The sequence below is a fragment of the Coregonus clupeaformis genome, chromosome 16 (genome assembly GCF_020615455.1).
Source record: "Coregonus clupeaformis isolate EN_2021a chromosome 16, ASM2061545v1, whole genome shotgun sequence".
In the NCBI taxonomy this organism is placed as follows: Eukaryota; Metazoa; Chordata; class Actinopteri; order Salmoniformes; family Salmonidae; genus Coregonus; species Coregonus clupeaformis.
Window position 1 is genome coordinate 22003047 of NC_059207.1, and position 15545 is coordinate 22018591.

A 15545-nucleotide genomic window follows, 5' to 3' on the forward strand; every position below is an offset into this window, starting at 1 on the left:
ACAAAATGGGACAAACACCAAATTGAGACTCTGCATGCAGAATTCTGCAAAAACATCCTCCGTGTACAACGTAAAACACCAAATAATGCATGCAGAGCAGAATTAGGCCAATACCCGCTAATTATCAAAATCCAGAAAAGAGCCGTTCAATTCTATAACCACTTAAAAGGAAGCGATTCCCAAACCTTCCATAACAAAGCCATCACCTACAGAGAGATGAACTTGGAGAAGAGTCCCCTAAGTAAGCTTGTCCTGGGCCTCTGTTCACAAACACAAACAGACCCCACACAGCCCCAGGACAGCAACACAATTAGACCCAACCAAATCATGAGAAAACAAAAAGAGAATTACTTGACACATTGGAAAGAACAAACAAAAAAACAGAGCAAACTAGAATGCTATTTGGCCCTAAACAGAGAGTACACAGTGGCAGAATACCTGACCACTGTGACTGACCCAAACTTAAGGAAAGCTTTGACTATGTACAGACTCAGTGAACATAGCCTTGCTATTGAGAAAGGCCGCCGTAGGCAGACCTGGCTCTCAAGAGAAGACAGGCTATGTGCACACTGCCCACAAAATGAGGTGGAAACTGAGCTGCACTTCCTAACCTCCTGCCAAATGTATGACCATATTAGAGACACATATTTCCCTCAGATTACAGCGATCCACAAAGAATTCGAAAACAAACCCAATTTTGATAAACTCCCTTATCTACTGGGTGAAAAACCACAGTGTGCCATCACAGCTGCAAGATTTGTGACCCGTTGCCACAAGAAAAGGGCAACCAGTGAAGAACAAACACCATTGTAAATACAACCCATATTTATGTTTATTTATTTTCCCATTTGTACTTTAACTATTTGCACATTGTTACAACACTGTATATATACATAATATGACATTTGAAATGTCTTTATTCTTTTGAAACTTCTGAGTGTAATGTTTACTGTTAATATTTATTGTTTATTTCACTTTTGTTTACTATCTACTTCCCTTGCTTTGGCAATGTTAACACACGTTTCCCATGCCAATAAAGCCCTTAAATTGAAATTGAAATTGAATTGAGAGAGAGAGAGAGAGAAGTTGAGGAGGAGGAGAGGAGGAGAGACAGAGACAAAAAGAGCGAGATTGTCCAACAGTCTTCCAGTATGTCGTTGGCTCCGGTCCTAACTCTGCTTGCTCTGCTCTCCAAACACCACATGATAAAGCTGATTATGTCCCAAAATCCTCTGACCCCAAAACTATTTGTACTGCGTGTGTTCCTCTGTGTGTACATGTGTGTGTCTTCGTCTCTGCGTGTGTGTGTGTGTGTGTGTGTGTCTGTCTGTATGTGTGTGTCCAGTACTCACCCAGGTGGTTCTGCCAGCTCTTCAGGGCAGGTTCCTCCAGAGCGGGCCGAGCGGTGCTGATATCCACATGTCCTCTGTCGTTGGTGGGGAGAGACACCTTAAAGATGTCCTCCAACATGGCTCTCTTACTGTGCATCAGCTCTGTCCACACACGGTTCACTGCCTTCAGTAGCAGCTGGCGACCTGGAGGACAGACAGACAGACAGACAGACAGACAGACAGACAGAAACAGGCAGAGAGTCAGATAGACAGACAGGCAGGCAGTCAGAGAGACAGAGACAGACATACAGTCAGACAGACAGAGTGTTACCTTCGCTGACATCCTGGCTGTGTGTGTCATCAGGTCCGTTCTCAGCGGGCATCATGACGTGCCAGGTGGTCATACGAGCCTCCGCCTCCAAACCAAAACCTTCCACACTACTGCACACAGACAGAGAGAGAGAGAGAGAGAGAGAGAGAGAGAGAGAGAGAGAGAGAGAGAGAGAGAGAGAGAGAGAGAGAGAGAGAGAGAGAGAGAGAGAGAGGTAGAGAGAGAGAGAGAGAGAGGTAGAGAGAGAGAGAGAGAGAGAGACACAGAGAGAGGTAGAGAGAGAGAGAGAGCGGTAGAAAGAGAGAGAGATAGTCAATACACACACGACTCACCCATAGACAGGAACTACACTCCATCCTCCAATGCTGCAGTTTTTGCTGCCTGTTGTCATTTGATTAGCCATACCTCAACCCTTCACAGGCTTCAAACTGCTGGTCATGCCACAGACACAGCTGCTGCACAAGTCTCAAGCAATGCAATTAACTGAAGAATGCATCAAGACACAAGACACACGCCCAAGCTCAGACCTACCTCCCAACGTGCAGGTTGATGAAGCAGTGAGCCAGGCAGGCTACAAACTCCTGGTCGTGGTTACCTGGTCCCAGCACCAGGTTACGGTTGACGGTCAACACCCGTAGAGAGTCCAGCAGAGCTACCTGCTGAGGCACGGTCTTGTGTGGTCGAGACAGCTGGTACAGGACCGTGCGGTTCAGACAGTGGTAGACTGACTCCAGAGACAGACCCTGCGACCGCCTCTTGGACTGGAAATGAAAGGCAGAAAAAATAAAGATCAGTTTGCTTTGAGTACTTCCTGGACTGAAATGAGCTTTGAGTACTTCCTGGACTGAAATGAGCTTTGAGTACTTCCTGGACTGAAATGAGCTTTGAGTACTTCCTGGACTGAAATGAGCTTTGAGTACTTCCTGGACTGAAATGAGCTTTGAGTACTTCCTGGACTGAAATGAGCTTTGAGTACTTCCTGGACTGAAATGAGCTTTGAGTACTTCCTGGACTGAAATTAGCTTTGAGTACTTCCTGGACTGAAATTAGGAGTCTTATGGTCTTAACCTGCCTATGTCTGGGTGATAGGCCTGATCATCGACAACGATGAGACAGCCGATAGGGAGGTCAGAGACCTAGCAGTGTGACGCCGGGACAACAACCTCCCTCAACGTGAGCAAGACAAAGGAGCTGATCGTGGACTACAGGAAAAGGAGGGCCGAGCACGCCCTCATTCACACTGTGTATTGTTAGATATTACTGCACTGTTGGAGCTAGGAACACACGCATTTCGCTTCACCCGCAATAACATCTGCTAAATATGTGTATGTAACCAATACAATTTGATTTGATTTGATCGACTTGGCTGTAGTGGAGCAGGTTGATGGTGTCCACATCACCAACAAACTATCATGGTCCAAACACACCAAGACAGTCATGAAGAGGGCACGACAAAGCCTATTCCCCCTCAGGAGACTGAAAATATTTGGCATGGGTCCCCGGATCCTCAAAAAATTATACAGCTGCACCATCAAGAGCATCCTGACTGGTTGCATCACCGCCTGGTATGGCAACTGCTCGGCCTCCGACCGCAAGGCACTACAGAGGGGCCAAGCTTTCTGCCATCCAGGACCTCTATACCAGGCGGTGTCAGAGGAAGGCCCTAAAAATTGTCAAAGACTCCAGCCACCCTAGTCATAGACTGTTCTCTCTGCTACCGCACGGCAAGCGGTACCGGAGCGCCAAGTCTAGGTCCAAAAGGCTCCTTAACAGCTTCTACCCCCGAACCATAAGACTGCTGAACAGTTAATCAAATGGCCACCCAGACTATTTGCATTGACCCTCTGTTTTTACTCTGCTGCTACTCTCTGTTTATTATCTATGCATAGTCACTTTACCCCTACCTACATGTACATATTACCTCCACTAACCTGTACCTCCTCGCACATTGACTCGGTACCGGTACCGAGTCAATGTTTTTTTACCCCCTTTCTCCTCCCCAATTTTGTGATAGCCAATTGGTAGTTACGATCTTGTCTCATCGCTGCAACTCCCCAACGAGAGGCGAAGGTTGAGTCATGCATCCTCCGAAACAGTACCAAACGGTAATGGACCTGTATACAGTACCAAACGGTAATGGACCTGTATACAGTACCAAACGGTAATGGACCTGTATACAGTACCAAACGGTAATGGACCTGTGTACAGTACCAAACGATAATGGACCTGTATACAGTACCAAACTGGACTGGACCTGTATACAGTACCAAACGGTAATGGACCTGTATACAGTACCAAACTGTAATGGACCTGTATACAGTACCAAACTGTAATGGACCTGTATACAGTACCAAACGGTAATGGACCTGTATACAGTACCAAACGGTAATGGACCTGTATACAGTACCAAAAGGTAATGGACCTGTATACAGTACCAAACGGTAATGGACCTGTATACAGTACCAAACGGTAATGGACCTGTATACAGTACCAAACTGGAATGGACCTGTATACAGTACCAAACGGTAATGGACCTGTATACAGTACCAAACGATAATGGACCTGTATACAGTACCAAACGGTAATGGACCTGTATACAGTACCAAACGGTAATGGACCTGTATACAGTACCAAACGGTAATGGACCTGTATACAGTACCAAACGATAATGGACCTGTATACAGTACCAAACGGTAATGGACCTGTATACAGTACCAAACGGTAATGGACCTGTATACAGTACCAAACTGGACTGGACCTGTATACAGTACCAAACGGTAATGGACCTGTATACAGTACCAAACTGTAATGGACCTGTATACAGTACCAAACGGTAATGGACCTGTATACAGTACCAAACGGTAATGGACCTGTATACAGTACCAAACGGTAATGGACCTGTATACAGTACCAAACGGTAATGGACCTGTATACAGTACCAAACGGTAATGGACCTGTATACAGTACCAAACTGGAATGGACCTGTATACAGTACCAAACGGTAATGGACCTGTATACAGTACCAAACGGTAATGGACCTGTATACAGTACCAAACGGTAATGGACCTGTATACAGTACCAAACTGTAATGGACCTGTATACAGTACCAAACGGTAATGGACCTGTATACAGTACCAAACTGGACTGGACCTGTATACAGTACCAAACGGTAATGGACCTGTATACAGTACCAAACGGTAATGGACCTGTATACAGTACCAAACGGTAATGGACCTGTATACAGTACCAAACTGGACTGGACCTGTATACAGTACCAAACGGTAATGGACCTGTATACAGTACCAAAGCGGTAATGGACCTGTATACAGTACCAACGGTAATGGACCTGTATACAGTACCAAACGGTAATGGACCTGTATACAGTACCAAACGGTAATGGACCTGTATACAGTACCAAACGGTAATGGACCTGTATACAGTACCAAACTGTTTCTGAATCCCAGCTCTACATATAGGCTCCCCAAACACTGCACATTTGGAATCTGTCTGTATACGCTTGTATGTATTTGCTCAATCAAGACAATTCATCCTGTCCGTCCCAATTCAGCGTCTGCTAGTCCTGGAATAAATCCAATACGTTGAATGGCTTGGGGTACTCAAGGATATCAATCCAATTAGTTGAATGGCTAGGGGTACTCAAGGATATCAATCCAATTAGTTGAATGGCTAGGGGTACTCAAGGATATCAATCCAATATGTTGAATGGCTAGGGGTACTCAAGGTTATCAATCCAATACGTTGAATGGCTAGGGGTACTCAAGGATATCAATCCAAGACGTTGAATGGCTAGGGGTACTCAAGGATATCAATCCAATTAGTTGAATGGCTAGGGGTACTCAAGGATATCAATCCAATTAGTTGAATGGCTAGGGGTACTCAATAATATCAATCCAATACGTTGAATGGCTAGGGGTACTCAAGGATATCAATCCAATACGTTGAATGGCTAGGGCTACTCAAGGATATCAATCCAATACGTTGAATGGCTAGGGGTACTCAAGGATATCAATCCAATACGTTGAATGGCTAGGGGTACTCAAGGATATCAATCCAATACGTTGAATGGCTAGGGGTACTCAAGGATATCAATCCAATTAGTTGAATGGCTAGGGGTACTCAAGGATATCAATCCAATATGTTGAATGGCTAGGGGTACTCAAGGTTATCAATCCAATACGTTGAATGGCTAGGGGTACTCAAGGATATCAATCCAATACGTTGAATGGCTAGGGGTACTCAAGGATATTAATCCAATACGTTGAATGGCTAGATGGTACTCAAGGATATCAATCCAATACGTTGAATGGCTAGGGGTACTCAAGGATATCAATCCAATTAGTTGAATGGCTAGGGGTACTCAAGGATATCAATCCAATTAGTTTAATGGCTAGGGGTACTCAAGGATATCAATCCAATTAGTTGAATGGCTAGAGGTACTCAAGAATATCAATCCAATACGTTGAATGGCTAGGGGTACTCAAGGATATCAATCCAATACGTTGAATGGCTAGGGCTACTCAAGGATATCAATCCAAGACGTTGAATGGCTAGGGGTACTCAAGGATATCAATCCAATACGTTGAATGGCTAGGGGTACTCAAGGATATCAATCAAATTAGTTGAATGGCTAGGGGTACTCAAGGATATCAATCCAATTAGTTGAATGGCTAGGTGTACTCAAGGATATCAATCCAATACATTGAATGGCTAGGGGTACTCAAGGATATCAATCCAATACGTTGAATGGCTAGGGGTACTCAAGGATATCAATCCAATACGTTGAATGGCTAGGGGTACTCAAGGATATCAATCCAATACGTTGAATGGCTAGGGGTACTCAAGGATATCAATCCAATACGTTGAATGGCTAGGGGTACTCAAGGATATCAATCCAATACGTTGAATGGCTAGGGGTACTCAGGATATCAATCCAATACGTTGAATGGCTAGGGGTACTCGAGGATATCAATCCAATACGTTGAATGGCTAGATGGTACTCAAGGATATCAATCCAATACATTGAATGGCTAGGGCTACTCAAGGACATCAATCCAATTCGTTGAATGGTAGGGGTACTCAAGGATATCAATCCAATAAACTGAATGGCTAGGGGTACTCGCGGAGATATTGGGGAAACACTGGTGTACAGTTGTGGTCAAAAGTTTTGAGAATGACAAGTATTGGTCTTCACAAAGTTCGCTGCTTCAGTGTTGAGATATTTTTGTCAGATGTTACTATGGTATACTGAAGTATAATTACAAGCATTCCATAAGTGTCAAAGGCTTTTATTGACAATTACATTAAGTTTATGCAAAGAGTCAATATTTGCAGTGTTGACCCTTCTTTTTCAAGACCTCTGCAATCCGCCCTGGCATGCTGTCAATTAACTTCTGGGCCACATCCTGACTGATGGCAGCTCATTCTTGCAGAATCAATGCTTGGAGTTTGTGGGGTTTTGTTTGTCCACCCGCCTCTTGAGGGTCGACCACAAGTTCTCAATGGGATTAAGGTCTGGGGAGTTTCCTGGCCATGGACCCAAAATTTCGATGTTTTGTTCCCCGAGCCACTTAGTTATCACTTTTGCCTTATGGCAAGGTGCTCCATCATGTTGGAAAAGGCATTGGTCGTCACCAAACTGTTCTTGGATGGTTGGGAGAAGTTGCTCTCGGAGGATGTGTTGGTACCATTCTTTATTCATGGATGTATTCTTAGGCAAAATTGTGAGTGAGCCCACTCCCTTGGCTGAGAAGCAACCCCACACATGAATGGTCTCAGGATGCTTTACTGTTGGCATGACACAGGACTGATGGTAGCGCTCACCTTGTCTTCTCCGGACAAGGTGTTTTCCGGATGCCCCAAACAATCGGAAAGGGGATTCATCAGAGAAAATGACTTTACCCCAGTCCTCAGCAGTCCAATCCCTGTACCTTTTGCAGAATATCAGTCTGTCCTTGATGTTTTTTCTGGAGAGAAGTGGCTTCTTTGCTGCCCTTCTTGACACCAGGTCATCCTCCAAAAGTCTTTGCCTCACTGTGCGTGCAGATGCACTCGCACCTGCCTGCTGCCATTCCTGAGCAAGCTCTGCACTGGTGGTGCCCCGATCCCGCAGCTGAATCAACTTTAGGAGACGGTCCTGGCGCTTGCTGGACTTTCTTGGGCGCCCTGACGCCTTCTTCACAACAATTGAACCTCTCTCCTTGAAGTTCTTGATGATCCGATAAATGGTTGATTTAGGTGCAATCTTACTAGCAGCAATATCTTTGCCTGTGAAGCCCTTTTTGTGCAAAGCAATGATGACGGCACGTGTTTCCTTGCAGGTAACCATGGTTAACAGAGGAAGAACAATGATTTCAAGCACCACCCTCCTTTTAAAGCTTCCAGTCTGTTATTCTAACTCAATCAGCATGACAGAGTGATCTCCAGCCTTGTCCTCGTCAACACTCTCACCTGTGTTAACGAGAGAATCACTGACATTATGTCAGCTGGTCCTTTTGTGGCAGGGCTGAAATGCAGTGGAAATGTTTTTTTGGGGGGGGGATTAAGTTCATTTTCATGGCAAAGAGGGACTTTGCAATGAATTGCAATTCATCGTATCACTCTTCATAACATTCTGGAGTATATGCAAATTGCCATCATCAAAACTGAGGCAGCAGACTTTGTGAAAATTAGCATTTGTGTCATTCTCAAAACGTTTGCCCACGACTGTGTGTTGTCCTCACCTGTCCTATGAGCTGCACTATAAACTCCACCACCATCTTGGACTCCTTATTGAACATGCCCTGCCACAGCTTGTCCACCACGCGCTGTGTGAAGTAAAACACGTTGTTGACCAGCACCTGGTAGCTTCCTCCGCTGGTGATGGGCAGCGACGCATCCTCACCTGGTAGGAGGAAGAGGAGAAGGGGGGTAGAAAGATGACAGGGGGAGGAGGAAGGGGGAGATATTGGGTCAATGGGGGGATGCATTTACATTCATCTTTCATTAGCTGATGTCTAGCCACACGTAGCCATACCTCCAAAATCACGTTGTCGTCGCACCTCCTTCGGAGGTCTGGAGAATTTTCTATTAGCCGATACCGGTTAGAATGGGCCACTGGATTCCAACGGCTACATTTTCATTGGATGTTACATTTCAAGAACCCTCACCCCACATGGCCGTAAAAAGGGTGTGTTTGTTATGTTCCTCACTGTGTTTCCCACCGGGTAGGAAACATTTTGCAGAGTTGTTGCGTATGCTAATTTGCAACATTGCAGAAAATGGAAGGAACACCTGGATTAAAAACTGAATTATGTTATGCCAGAAGTGTGCTCTATACACAAAACCGAGTCGACGAAGAAATTAGAATTGATCTGCTTGTAACACTCTACAGTAAAAAGAGACGTTATGAAGTGGTATAAAAGCAGATTATCATTTGGAGGTAGTTGGACACATAAAAAAAAGACTGCCTCTTAAGACAAGTAGTATGCTAGTGTGGATATTGGAACGGATGGTTTCTCTAATTGTGTCTCTCTGTGTGTGTGTGTGTGTGTGTGTGTGTGTGTGTGTGTGTGTGTGTGAGTGTGAGTGTGTGTGTGTGTGTGTGTGTGTGTGTGTGTGTGTGTGTGTACCTAGGAGGACTTCAGCAGCCAGTAGGTGTTCCATGACAGAGTCCAGGATGTAAGACTGGAACTCCTTCTGCTGAGTCCTGGTGGAGCGCTCTGGGGACGCCTGGGGAGACACAGAGGACAAAATATATATGTTAAAGCTGCAATCAGCAGTTGAAATAAGAACAAAGACAATCCCCGCCCCTTTTCGGTAAAAAGCTGAGGTATTGGTTTTACAGGTCTTGGTTTTTCCTCTCGATTTTGTTTTTCGATTCCCAGGTTGGTTTTCTTCAGGTTGGTTCTCTTCGGGGTTGGTTCTCTTCGAGGTTGGTTCTCTTCGAGGTTGGTTCTCTTCGAGGTTGGTTCTCTTCGAGGTTGGTTCTCTTCAGGGTTGGTTCTCTTCAGGTTGGTTCTCTTCAGGGTTGGTTCTCTTCAGGTTGGTTCTCTTTGGGGTTGGTTCTCTTCGGGGTTGGTTCTCTTCAGGGTTGGTTCTCTTCAGGGTTGGTTCTCTTCAGGGTTGGTTCTCTTCAGGTTGGTTCTCTTCAGGGTTGGTTCTCTTCAGGTTGGTTCTCTTTGGGGTTGGTTCTCTTTGGGGTTGGTTCTCTTTGGGGTTGGTTCTCTTCAGGGTTGGTTCTCTTCAGGTTGGTTCTCTTTGGGGTTGGTTCTCTTTGGGGTTGGTTCTCTTCAGGGTTGGTTCTCTTCAGGGTTGGTTCTCTTCAGGTTGGTTCTCTTCGAGGTTGGTTCTCTTCGAGGTTGGTTCTCTTCGGGGTTGGTTCTCTTCGGGGTTGGTTCTCTTCGAGGTTGGTTCTCTTCAGGGTTGGTTCTCTTCAGGTTGGTTCTCTTTGGGGTTGGTTCTCTTTGGGGTTGGTTCTCTTTGGGGTTGGTTCTCTTCAGGGTTGGTTCTCTTCAGGTTGGTTCTCTTTGCGGTTATTTCTCTTCAGAGTTGGTTCTCTTCAGGGTTGGTTCTTGTCGGGTGTGGCGTGCTGATTGGAATCATCCTCGTTGGTCAGGATGTTTTGCACATGTCGCCTCGTTAGTTTCTCCTGTGCTGGCACAGCTGATATTGAAGAGCTGCATAGCTAATACTCCAGTTGTTAACCCTTTAAAGGTCATGAACTCTCTAAATCATGTTTTTCATGAAATTGGATGATATTTGGATGAAACCAGATCAAAGTATGATGACCAAAGTATGAAAACTGACTGTTGCTTCTACATTGATAAAATGTTATCATAAAGTTACTGGTCCCATCCCACATGTCAAACACTTGGATTCAGGAGGCGGGATAATGAAGGGGATAGGGTGAGATCACCCTAACTCTCATTTTAATTCACCAATGGTAACATGAAGTTCTCTTAGCTAATTTAAATAGGTACCGCCTTGTAATCAACATCGGAGAAGGCGTGTTTGCAGAGGGGCACGGTTTATATAGCTAGATAGCTAATCTCTACTTGTGCCAAAATGTTACTGTAGGGCGTCAGCAAATATAATTAAACATGAAAAGCTGAAATGTCTTGAGTCAATTAGTATTCAACCCCTTTGTTTTGGCAAGCCTAAATAAGTTCAGGATAAAAAATGTGCTTAACAAGTCACATAAAAAGTTGTGTTCAATAATGTTTAACATGATTTTTAAATGACTACCTCATCTCTGTACCCCACACACAATTATCCAGTGGTGTGTTTCCACCAAATGGATTTGGATATATGGATACAAATCAGTGCATGACGACGCGGTGTACTTTTCACTAAAGTTCAATGTGTTTCCATCGCCTTTTCAACTCTACCGATGGTTTTGTCACAAAAAACTGTTGCGTTAAATAGCTAATGTGCCTCCTCAGGTCTTGGCACCTGCGCTCCAGCCAACCGCTGGCTGATACAGTGAGGGTAGGCTAGTCTACATGATGAGATTATTATGGACTAGAGTGAGATTATTTATATTTGTCAAAACGGCAGCCAAGCATCGATCGTCGTGTCACCAGAATAAGACCCTGGATATTTATTGGAAAGGAGCATCAAGCTCATCACCGTGCACTTTCACCACCCTGTGAAGTTCATAGCGTATTTCATCTGTAGCCTTTTATAAACTGCATGCTTTCCCCGAGTCGTAGTGGGAGGACCACACACCAAATGTATTTAGATATGATGGTTATTATATCAATATTTGCGCATTAAGTAGTTTCCACCGCCATTTCCCGCATAATTAATTTTACAGACACTAAAAGATCCCACCATGTCGAATGAACAAATTATCTGTTGGCATTTATGAAGTTACTCCAAAACTTCCTGTTTCCGTCACGGCTGTTTTTAGTTTTTTTAATACGATATGATTTTACTCGCATATAAACTGTGGATGGAAACGTGGTTATTGATGCAATTTCAATGTTGTTTGAGTTGCTTTGTGTTGAGATGATTTTACTGCAACACTGCATCCAAGTTTCTTGACATAGGCGTTTCAAAGTGCTGTCAGTCAAGGCGATCTCATGAATATAAGCTCCCCGCCCACTCTTTTCAAACTTCCTGGTAGTTGGCCATGAGAGAAAAAGTACTCTCAAATTTTAAGCATTTCTATCCCCCAAAAATATATAGATATTTTAGTCACTCAAAAGGCTATTTTACATGGGAATCAGAATGACCGTTCGGGACCTTTAAACTCTGAGTGGTTGTTTTGGACCAAGTACCGGGTACCTAGTATGCATCCTCCACACGTTGATCTAGCTCATCGTATAGGGAAAGTGAATGGGAAAACAAGTTTGAAGTTCCCTCGTCTTATTTTAAAAGAACAAACTCCATAACTTCAAAGCCCTGATTGCTAAGGTCATTTAAAGATGTCAGGCTGGTTGCTAGGGTCATTTTAAGATGTCAGGCTGGTTGCTAAGGTCATTTTAAGATGTCAGGCTGGTTGCTAGGGTCATTTGAAGATGTCAGGCTGGTTGCTAGTGTCATTTGAAGATGTCAGGCTGGTTGCTGGGGTCATTTTAAGATGTCAGACTGGTTGCTAAGGCCATTTTAAGATGTCAGGCTGGTTGCTAAGGCCATTTTAAGATATCAGGAAAATCCGTTCAGCCATTTTGGCCCAGTGGCTCACTACCCAAACCAGACGCAACTGGTTTCAATTGGCCAAGAGACATCATGTGATCTCGTACTGCTTTCTAGGGGACAAACTGGGAATCAGACAGGGGATATATTTACATGAATGGATAGGTAGAGACTTCTCCTCATATGTATATAACTCCTATTGAGATGAAAAATGCATGTTGCACAATCCCAGCACTTTTAAAATGGCTGCGCTCCTATGGCTGTGCTCCTATGGCTGCGCTCCTATGGCTGTGCTCCTATGGCTGTGCTCCTATGGCTGCGCTCCTATGGCTGTGCTCCTATGGCTGCGCTCCTATGGCTGCGCTCCTATGGCTGCGCTCCTATGGAAATGTGCGCACGTAAAGAGCGCCACCACGACTCCGCCTCTTCAGGTAAAAGAACAGTCTTTTTTTTTCTTAAAAAAAATTAACATAATTTTGGATCAATAATTGGCGAGGCATTTTATTTCAAACATTTAAAAATGTACTGCTGCATCTTGGGCTCTCTAGTAGTCATATTGTGTCTGACACCCACAGCTGTTACCTTTCTAACAAACTAAGCATGTGTTTGTAGGACGGAATGTACTTTATGAGGGAAGCATACAATATTATGCGCCATTTAAAAAATGCCACCCGAGGGAGACAGAGTTTAAGAGGTTATACAAACCGTTTTTGTCTTGTCTCCCCTGTTTGGTTTGCTCCATTTTAGTTTTTACTCCCTAACCTGAGTTGGTTTGGCTTTTCTTTTCCTTTAGTTTGTCTGATATCCGTCCACGGTGGGTGTTAAAGGCCCAACTCGAGGTTACCTGGCCAGCACCCAGTCAGTAGGGCACACAACATGGAAGCCTTTCAGAACCCATTTTAAAACCCTGCCTGTTTCTGTTTGGTTATCAACGACTCGTTTGTTAGTAACATGGGCCTGGAGAAACGTAACCACTGTCAAATTCATAGACAGAGCTATGGATGCAAGGACTGACCATCCACGATATCAAAATGATCGTTTTAACCATGTTTTGAGGCTATACAGTGTTTGTTTACATTTACATTGCTTATAAACATTGGAGTGAAACAAGCGTATATTTTGGGTTCTGATGGGGTATGACAGATGAACTGGGGCATTTATAAGTTATATTCTTCAAGAATCAATGGGTAACATATAATTAATTTAGTCCAAAAATCGATGTAGCAACTGCAGATTACCCCTTTAAAGTTTCCTGACACAATAGCTAGATTTAGGGCTGAAAAATTCCTTTGGAGAATTCCCTGGATGTTTTGCAACCCTAGCTAGATTATCAACTGTTGTAAAAAAAGGGCTTCATAATTTGATTGATTGATTGATCGATCAATCAATCTGATTATGAATTGGCTGAATGATTGATCGATCCGTCTTACCTCTAGCAGTAGGTCTACGGTGGACGTCTGTTTGCTGGCTAGGGTCAGGCATAGGTTGTCCATGATCAGCACCCTCATGAAGTCAAACACGTACTTCTTGGCCGGGTGATTGGTCAGGTAGGTCTTACTGCCCACGTTGCAGTATTCTGATTGGCTACGGTTCATGCCCGTGTCGGCGGGGAACGCCTTGAACTCCTCTGTGGGAGAATCATTATCCAGGTCACTCACCTGAGAAAAGAGGGAGAGAGAGAGAGAGAGAGAGAGAGAGAGAGAGAGAGAGAGAGAGAGAGAGAGAGAGAGAGAGAGAGAGAGCCATTTAGACAGAGCTCAGAGAGAACAGATGTCACACACACACACACTGTCACACACACACTGTCTCTCACACACTGTCACACACACACACACTGTCACACACACACACACACACACACACACACACACACACACACACACCCTTATCAAATATCTTAACACACAGCTCAGTCTCACCATCTCTGAGTAGGGTCTGATATTGAAGGGGAAGACTGAGGCAGCCAGGACACAGAGGAACTCAGGGCTGTGCCACATGGGGGCCAGGTCCGGGACATTGTGGTACAGGTACCTGTACATACAGACACATTCAATTATTCTTAGAACTTAACTCTTATATTCTTATTATTATATTTGTATTGAATTCTATGTACCTGAAGAACTGCATCAGAGTTACCGGGTACTCCCTCAACCACGACCCCTCCTCTTCAGACTGCCAGGGCTATAGAGGGACACAAACAAACACAACGTCGTCTGGTGGTAGATGTGGGATCCAGCAGCTAAGCTACATGGAAAAGGGACAAGGGCTGAGTTGTCCTCCTCTCTCCTCTCTCCTCTATCCCTCCTCTCTCCTCTCTCCCTCCTCTCTCCTCTCTCCCTCCTCTATCCCTCCTCTCTCCTCTATCCCTCCTCTCTCCTCTATCCCTCCTCTCTCCTCTATCCCTCCTCTCTCCTCTATCCCTCCTCTCTCCTCTATACCTCCTCTCTCCTCTCTCCCTCCTCTATCTCTCCTCTCTCCTCTATCCCTCCTCTATCTCTCCTCTCTCCTCTATCCCTCCTCTCTCCTCTATCCCTCCTCTCTCCTCTATCCCTCCTCTATCTCTCCTCTCTCCTCTATCCCTCCTCTCTCCTCTATCCCTCCTCTCTCCTCTATCCCTCCTCTCTCCTCTATCCCACCTCTCTCCCTCCCTCTCTCCTCTATCCCTCCCTCTCTCCTCTATCCCTCCTCTCTCCTCTATCCCTCCTCTCTCCTCTATCCCTCCTCTCTCCTATATCCCTCCTCTGTCCTCTATCCCTCCCTCTCTCCTCTATCCCTCCTCTCTCCTCTATCCCTCCTCTCTCCTCTATCCCTCCTCTATCTCTCCTCTATCCCTCCTCTCTCCTCTATCCCTCCTCTCTCCTCTATCCCTCCCTCTCTCCTCTATCCCTCCTCTCTCCTCTATCCCTCCTCTCTCCTCTATCCCTCCTCTCTCCTCTATCCCTCCCTCTCTCCTCTATCCCTCCTCTCTCCTCTATCCCTCCTCTATCCCTCCTCTCTCCTCTATCCCTCCTCTCTCCCTCCTCTCTCCCTCCTCTCTCCTCTATCCCTCCTCTCTCCTCTATCCCTCCTCTCTCCCTCCTCTCTCCCTCCTCTCTCCTCTCTCCCTCCTCTCTCCTCTATCCCTCCTCTCTCCTCTATCCCTCCTCTCTCCTCTATCCCTCCCTCTCTCCTCTATCCCTCCTCTCTCCCTCCTCTATCTCTCCTCTATCTCTCCTCTCTCCTCTATCCCTCCTCTATCCCTCCTC

At 45.1% G+C, this 15545-nt stretch overlaps 1 protein-coding gene across 1 annotated transcript in view; it reads right to left on the bottom strand.

Annotated features, from left to right (window-relative positions):
* LOC121584483 (WD repeat and FYVE domain-containing protein 3-like) overlaps window positions 1–15545 on the bottom strand; it is a 267617-nt gene that overhangs the window by 55755 nt on the left and 196317 nt on the right. The window contains exons 36-43 of the mRNA XM_045225961.1: window positions 14414–14481; window positions 14220–14331; window positions 13731–13958; window positions 9291–9390; window positions 8403–8563; window positions 2194–2423; window positions 1663–1772; window positions 1353–1535 (exon numbers count right to left, since the gene is read on the bottom strand). Coding sequence (XP_045081896.1) covers window positions 1353–1535; window positions 1663–1772; window positions 2194–2423; window positions 8403–8563; window positions 9291–9390; window positions 13731–13958; window positions 14220–14331; window positions 14414–14481 — 1192 coding nt within the window. The remainder of the gene's footprint in view (window positions 1–1352; window positions 1536–1662; window positions 1773–2193; window positions 2424–8402; window positions 8564–9290; window positions 9391–13730; window positions 13959–14219; window positions 14332–14413; window positions 14482–15545) is intronic.